General features: G+C 36.3%; 1 protein-coding gene across 1 annotated transcript; it reads left to right on the plus strand.

Moving 5' to 3' along the window:
* The first annotated feature begins 5,237 nt into the window (after nt 1-5,237).
* LOC123524658 (transcription factor Sox-11-B-like) lies at nt 5,238-8,184 on the plus strand. Its single transcript, XM_045303002.2, has 2 exons — nt 5,238-5,759; nt 6,125-8,184. Exons 1-2 carry the CDS (start codon nt 5,395-5,397, stop codon nt 6,915-6,917), a joined length of 1,158 nt encoding a protein of 385 aa, XP_045158937.1. The 5' UTR covers nt 5,238-5,394; the 3' UTR covers nt 6,918-8,184.
* Nucleotides 8,185-8,453: the final 269 nt, after the last annotated feature.

Below are 8,453 nucleotides of genomic sequence, written 5' to 3' on the forward strand. Positions count from 1 at the left end.
ATATATTTAATATGGGGTTATTATCGCCACAGAACGTGTAAAAAGACCAGACAAGTTACTGACAATTTATATACTGTGTCGCTGTTTAGACGACAAAAAAATATTGCAGACGTACGAAATTTTGGAGACAGCGTGTAGTTACAGAGGTGAGGGCGATCCATCTTAGGTGACAATGTAAATTCAGTATGGAGTATAGAAGTGTTACAGGGCGACACTGTTACACATTTTCGGCAGGTGATTTTGAAAATGCTAAAAGCTTTTTAAATACCGTTACTAAGTAGATTTTACGATAGTGACAAAAATTTATCAAAAGATTATGAAAATGTTGATAATTTTTGGACAGCACGCGTGCCTATGGCGCCACTTCAAAGAGGGCGCTTATCAAAACTTGACAAATATTGCCCGGTGTTAGTCGAAGAGGTGCTACTTAATACGGGCACGTGACCTGGCTCCTCCCCACGTATATTCTGAAAAACTTTCAAAACTATGCATATGTATCACTTCGCCATCTGTCCCCCAGCTTAATTTTAATAACAGCCTGGTTCGACTGTCGCATGCCGCTTTGAAGTGGGACCGATGCAAATGGGGTATCCCAACAACCCTATTCTACCTGATTATTCGATTCTTTTGATCAATAACGAGAGATTATAAGGGTCGAATAACGGTGTTTAACAGTTAAATTTTGACAAACATTTGTCTTCTAGTGTTTAAAACGGCCACATGACCTGCGCCATCTGAAATCACCATCTGTCGATAAAATTCCAATCTTTGCTTAAGAAAAATGTTTGTACTGGATTTTTAACTTTCGAATACTTGCTTAAGTAATTAATTTCAATCGTTGATTTTAAGAAATGAAGTAAATTTTGTTAAGTAATTATGGTAAACATTTTTTCTGCGTTTTTGAACAGAGAGAAAAAGTCGCCAGAAATACAGAGCTGACTAGAACGGGTCTCGGCCAGCCGCTTCCAACGGCACCTAGCATGGCGGGCTGCGTATTTGGGTGGCTGCTCCAGGGCCGGTGCGCTAGTTGATGCGGCACTTAATATCAACTTTGTTCATAACTGATGATAATGAATAAATATGTCATATATAAACTTAATTCTTTATTCTGGATCATCAGTATTAATTTTTGTTTTAAAAATATATATATCCCAGCATCAATATACTTTATGGTAAACACTTGCATTATATGCATCGTTTACGTAATTTAATAATTCAGTGATTTACGTGCATGGTACTTTTCGTTAAAAAGATTCCTATTTTTGAACACAGCTGACCAGCCTTCGGGGTAAACTTTCCGTGTCATCACCGGCCACGCTTATTTTACGACAAGATAATCATCTTGATTTGACCGCCACTAGATGTACAAAACTACTATAATTGGTCAAGCAAATGACATTATTTAGTGATAACTTGAAGTAAATTGATTATTTTAAATTAATGTGGCTTAAGGCATTGTGTCTGAGTTCTGCAATAAAAAGCGAAAATATGAAACAACATGTTTATTAAAAGCGAATAAATACATAATATACCAATCGGTGCTGCACTTGTTACCTGGCGTATCCTTTATTTATTGGGCTGTTAAAGTAACATATTGAGCTAAGTCCCCAAAAATATCCATTTTTTATAAACATCTGTTTTTTTTTTCCTTTTGATATATGATAATATATAAATGAATGTATTTCACTCTATATATGTCAGATACAGCTGGTAGTTCTAAAGGGAGCGTTTATCAACCTACACTTTTCTAACCCCAAGACTTATCCGCCTTCCCAACATCAAAAATGCTCCAGATAGGATCAGCTGGTTGTTTTTTAACTCGTGAAATACGATACGATACGATACGATACGATACGATACGATACGACGTTGTAGACATGCGGCTCTTACTACTTTTGCGGGCTTATACTCTAAGTTGCATATATGTTACACTGTGTCTGAGAGGGCAGATGGTTAATTAATTCTAAACACTGACTGACTGACTGACTGACTTGCTACTTTTTTCGTTACTGCAGCTTTCCTGGCTAGATTCAAAATTTCTGATTTTTCAACTTGTAAAAAATGCAGCTAGCCCAAATATGTTTGACGGCTGTCGTGTGCGGCTGTTAATTGATGTATTCGCATCTTTGATTTTTTAATGACTTATATATTACCACTTAAAGTTCTTGTTTTATTTTTTTTATTGACTTATCAATCTACCTATTGATCCAAGATGATCTTTCGCTTTTTGTGTTTTCTTTGATGTTTTATCATGATAATGTTGTAAGGCAATTATCAAGGTAACATAATTCATAACATTAAAACTTATTTACTTAATCACAAATAATAACACATATGTCTCCAAAACCAACCATATGAAATACTTAATTGATAAAATTTAAGTTCTTTTTCGCCACTCTGGTTGGTCAGATTTTACAGCAGCTGGCGAGGGTCGCGTGCCTGATAGTTGAGCACCTGTCTCTGACGTCACGATAATCATGCGCACACGACCAAAGCATATTCGAAAACCCGTGAAACTTATTTACACATTTCGTAAAATTTTCAATGGCAAGAAACTATAATTCGCGGTTGGTAAATAATTTTTCACACCATGTGGTATTGTGATTTTCAATCGATTTTCTAAAGCATCGTAGAAGTCACGTAGTGATGGCGCAGCCGGGGATCTATTTTTGGCCCCGACGACCTTTTGACGCCACTGCTAAACCATACTTGTCGCTAATGAGCCCTTCTCTACAGTACAGCTGTTCGTATTATATAAAATATTTATATTTTCACTAATGAACACCACGCAGTGAAAATCCAACTAAAGGGGTCTATTTTCTTCAAATAAAATGAGCTTGTTTAGACAAACCCGCATCGGATTACTACTCTTGAAAACATACCGAGATGTAATTCCGCGATAGACGAATTGTTCCCTTTGAAAAACTTGCAAAAATATGCCTAAATAACTGAAAGTATCATTGCTACTGACTTTATCATATCGTTTAAACTATAGATGTAATTATCTTTGAATTTACACAAATCGCCGTGTGCGAGCGCGTCAATTATGCTTTGTACGATGCGGCAAAATTGTTTATTTTTTATTTGCTGATAGCATTTTAGAGTTATGAAAGGGGCTTGAGAACTACGACAGCTGGGCTGTTTAGGGTTACTTAGGCTAAGAGGTTGGCGGTCACGGTTTCGATGTTTGTGAAACTACTTTAAATTCTTTAGTCCCTTTTTAGAGAGTCCTATCAAGCAATATATCATTGTATTATGGAAATGGATCGTACAAGCATATGAACACACATCATGCTTTAGGGTAGTGTCAGGCATTAAAATATAGTCCCTACATGTCGCCCAGTGTTCGTTCTATTTTATGCACCATCATCATTCTTCTCTTTTTTTTCACTTTTAGTGCTGTTTGTTGTATTAGGTTTTGCGAAATTTATTGATTTTGCCGTGTCGTGGGAAAGTAAACGCCGTAGAAAGAAGCGCACGCGTTCGATTGAGTCAGTCAGGCTTTGGGCGCACGTGCGTTATAGAGGTGTCGCGCGCATTCATTATGCAAATGAGGCAGTCGTGTGCCATACCCGATCATGTGACTCTTGTCATATCTCTATGATATAAAACTGGTGCTACAAAACACAATTAAAACGGTAATCCATGTCAGGCGTGCTTAATTTCACAGTGACATTTTAGATATCTCAATGAAACCCCGAATGTGACCCCCAGATATACGAATGGTAGTCTATAGGATAAGCGAAAGAAAACAGCAAATTTAATTAAAGATTAACTATGAGTTATCTTATAAATTAATTGCTAAGACAACAACCGTTTCGTTTTCCAGTAGCTCGATAAGATATCTTTTCAAATACAGATGTTTCATATAAGCTCCCTGTTTGCAATAAAAAGCAGTGGAAAAAGTACGACGAACTGGCAGTTTAAATGAAAGTCGATTTTTCTACCGACTATGTACAAAATAGGAGCGATAGATTTGTCGTTCTTGGATAGTCAGTCGCAACTGGTCGATAAATCGGAGGGTTGTTAATGATACTGAAGAAGGTAACGCCAATTAATCATCGTTGGGATCGATACTGATGGGATTCCTCATAGGGCCATGTGAAAGCCCAAGGGTTCGGCATCACCTGACATCATACACAATGTTGTGCTTTTCATAAAAGGGATTTATAGAAATTATAATGTGTGTTTGTTTTCGTCTATTAATACGTTATGCTTTTAAATCTGTGGTCATCACAATGCATGTCAACTGTCAACCTACCGCCTCACCTCCTCACAACTTTGTGAGTGGGGAATGGGGGTTGACATATCCCCCCCCCCCCCCCCCCCCCGCGCCTCACATTTTTGATATGATCAGTCATAAAAATGTGGCCCTGGCATGATCAAACTGATGATCGTGCCCAAAACGTTAATACAACTGTTGTTTTACTCGATGATCACGATGTAGGTGCTGCTGCTGCTGCTGCTGATGATGATGAGTGGTGTTAGTCATTATTATCATCTTTTAAAAAAAAAAAACTCGTTTTTGCTATGCGCAGATATCGCAAACTCATTTCATGACTCCAAAATCGGCATTATTATAAAGATTTAAAACCCTTTGCCTAGCAACGGATTTCAAATGTAAATGCTGTTGTTCATGCCATCCTAACATTTAATAATCTAACCTAACAAATTGAACAGTCTAATATCCGATAAAATATTTTCTTTTTAAGACACGCATTATTCTGTTTGCGAGTAAAATATCCGTTCATATCAAATTTTCTGATCTTTATCATTTCCTGGTGATCTCATCTCTTACTAAAATTGCTTATAACGCTCCGTTTTGTGTATGTAAACACTAAACATAGGTAGGTAGGTAATATAATTATTCACCGTACCACCCACGAAAACAGATTTGGTTGGGGACTTCTATCAGAAAGCCCTATCCCGTATGTGTAAGCCCGTAAATAAATGTTTGAATATAAAAACGAATCGCTGAAGCCAACGTGCTAGCAAATTTTTCTTCAAATATTCTCTAATGGAAGCCATCTGTCGAGTTTCTGACAAAAATCAGTAATTTGTTTGAAATTCAAAGTCACTGACCTACTTTAAGATAGTTCGCACAGCAACAGAATTAGCCCCGCCTTATCATTCATTAGTCAACGCTGCACGTTCTCAAGTCTCCGCCTTCAACGATACTGATTGGTCCTTGAGCACGTGACATATGTAGCGGTATAAATACCGAGGTTTTACCTTAGGTGATCAAAATAGTACTCTCAAGTCTTCCGAAAAATCATCTATTAACTGTTTTCTCAATTTAACGAGACCTTCGAACGAAGGTGCAGTGATTTATTCAGGGATTTTTACTCAGTGATTTAATTTTCACTTCGGATTTAATGCATTAACTGGGTGAAAATGGTTCCACAAAACAGCCCAAGTGCCTCCAGTGATTACAGTGACGATGGATTGAACAATAATCAGTCAGTGATGTTTGGTTCACAAATGATAAATCCGAACACCAACACACCGTACTCGGATGCTACTATGTGCAAAAAAGCTACTAATCATGTTAAACGACCAATGAATGCATTTATGGTTTGGTCGCAGATAGAGAGAAGAAAGATATCAGAAGTCGCTCCGGACATGCATAATGCGGAGATCAGTAAACAATTGGGAGCAAGATGGAAATTACTCGATGAAAATGACAGACAGCCATACATAGAAGAGGCAGAGAGACTGCGTTTATTACACATGCAGGAATACCCAGACTATAAATACAGGTTAGTACACTTTCCGTTATTTAGGTTAACACCCAAATGCGTTTTACTTTCATTTCACAGCTGACTGACCTAGTTAACTTCAGAGAGTTTATCGACTCAGTAATACGCTATCATATTTCTACACGATCAGTTTTTATGACCCAGTTTTTCGCTCAAATTCAAGTGCTTGTTTCCGATATTTTCTTTAATTTCCTTAGATAGCAAGATATTATGTTTGACAAATTATGTTGGACAAGGAATATAAATTTAAAAGTTTATCAAATCTTGAGCCTTCAAAACTTTCAACAAATCTGATAAAATATGATGATTATGAAGTCTGATTTTAATCTGGAAATTTCTTAATGTTTTATATTTTCCACTTTCAGACCGAGAAAGAAGGCCAAGCCAACCACTACTAAACCGGAAATTTCAAAAGGCAAAGTCACAAAGCCAATAGCGAAGTCAAGAAATGACCGGAATCGTTACCAGAAGACCACCTCAGCTGTCAAAGCTGCTTTATCGACACCGTCACAGTATACTACCAGTTCCTTACAATCCAGCAATACTCAAAACAGCAGGCTCAAACTCAAATTGACAATCGATGAAAAATTTAAAGAGTGTATTCGTGCTAGTAAAAACATTCAGGTCCCATCTTGTCAGCTTACACCGCCAGGTAAAGTTCCGGCAAGTCCTGAATACACACCCATGACCCCAGAGTCAACATTTTACCCAGAGGATCATTATGACACTCCAGCCCCCTCGCCCCAGGAGGAGGTGGCAGTTATTGTGAAAACGGAATATCATATCAATAATAACAGTATAATTCAACAGCCAGAAGGCTCTTCCCTTGCAGATCTGGATAACCTCACGGACATTCTGCAAATGCCCTCAAATTGGCAAATGGATATTGAAAACATGGATTTAAGTAAACTCGCAGATACTGACTTTCCCAATTTCGACACAAACATTCAGCCAGTGCAAAACGTAAACACTTCAAGCATGGTACATTCAACGTCCAGTGCATTAGTCCATAATAGTGCTACAGTCATTCTAAACACAAATCCATCTTCACATTTCGAATTTCCAGATTACTCAACTGCGGAGGTTTCAGAAATGATTGGACTAGAGAACGAGTGGTTAGAAATATCAGCACTTGGCTCCCTTGCCACTGCTCACTAGACTCTTGAACAGCTCAATTCATTGTGTATTTCCAATATATTAATATTAAATATATGTATTGACTGTTCATAACAAAAAAGTTATTATTATTTACGGGATTATGTGCAAGATACGAAACTGTTGACTGTGAGATACGTTATTATACTTGATGCATTTTCGTTGATGAATAAGAGATTTAAAATGTTCACCTCAGAATTGCTGACTTCGTGATCGAAATTGCCTTTTTTTTTTACCTAGTGGACCATAATATAATACGGCAGGAGTTAATGAACTTTGTATGAAATGTAAATATGTAAATAGTCGTACGACAATATTATATGTATATTTTGTTACGGTGAAAAGAGGTGAACTGTCATATTATATTGGTTAAGAGAGAGAGTATTTATGTTATACAGACTGTTGTTGTGATTTTTTCATTTATAAAAGTGGGTATGTCTAGAGGGGCAGAAATGGTTCCCAGCAGAGGCTAAGACTGGGGGATATGATATGCATTGTCTTTACCAAAGTTGTTCAAACAATATGTTCAGTATACGATTAATTTCACATAATGTTATACCCAGTAGATTAGAGTGTGTGATAAAGTATAATCTATTATTGTACGCAATATTTAGTCAAATTTTATGTCTATTGTTTTGATTTCAAGTGTCGTTCCAGTTATTTGTCAAGTCACATTCTCACTTTTTTTTTGATATTCCAAACTCAGATATATGTATTGTATTTTGATACTGCTATACTGATATTTTTCAATATATTTTCATATGAAACATTTTTTATACATTTACAAAATGTAGTGTAACTGGTTAGAATATAGAGAAAATGCTGTATACAAGTTTATAAGCAATGAAAATGACTGCCAGTAAATGACTTTTTAAACAGGTTGTCTGAATACATCTATTTTCTAGGAATAAGCATAAATAGAAATTTAGTCGATTAAGATGCAATAGGGACTTGAATAGGTTATTTAACTGATACTTAATGCATTTTTAAATATGATTATACAGAGAACTTTTGTCTCAAAATATTGTTAGACAGGCATTGTCTTTATTTGTGCTAATATATATCAAACTTATCCAATGTACATATTCATTGTAAATATCTATTTAAATCATTCATCAACGAAATACATTCATGTTAAATATTTATGAGATGGTACAGCCATTCACTGTGCGAATACTGAAAATGCTGAAGCAGTTTGTGCGACTTTTGCCTTACATAATACTTTGTATCAATGTCAGTGAAATTCCACTAAACTGAATGAAAAACTGAACTGTTTTGTTTGTTGTATATATTTGTTTACATTTTGCTACCAAACCCACGTGTATATAAAGTACACCCCGCCCACCTGTCAGTTATGTAGGTAAATGACAGGTACAAAAATATAATTTGGTTTAGTTACACCTGTGCTATACCAAGTGTACTCGGTGACTGAAAAAGTACATTGTTGCACTCGGTTAAGCGTTATATCGCAATATTGTTTAACTATTCATAGATTATTAATTCGCACTAAGTTCAGTCATAGAATGCTATTGAACAGAA

Source organism: Mercenaria mercenaria, chromosome 3 (genome assembly GCF_021730395.1).
Source record: "Mercenaria mercenaria strain notata chromosome 3, MADL_Memer_1, whole genome shotgun sequence".
NCBI lineage: Eukaryota > Metazoa > Mollusca > Bivalvia > Venerida > Veneridae > Mercenaria > Mercenaria mercenaria.

Excerpts from the sequence above, each read along its gene's own strand:
- LOC123524658 (XM_045303002.2), top strand. The coding sequence starts at position 5,395 with ATGGTTCCACAAAACAGCCCAAGTGCCTCCAGTGATTACAGTGACGAT. Across the intron at positions 5,760-6,124 it reads TACCCAGACTATAAATACAG|ACCGAGAAAGAAGGCCAAGC; the intron begins GTTAGTACACTT and ends TTCCACTTTCAG.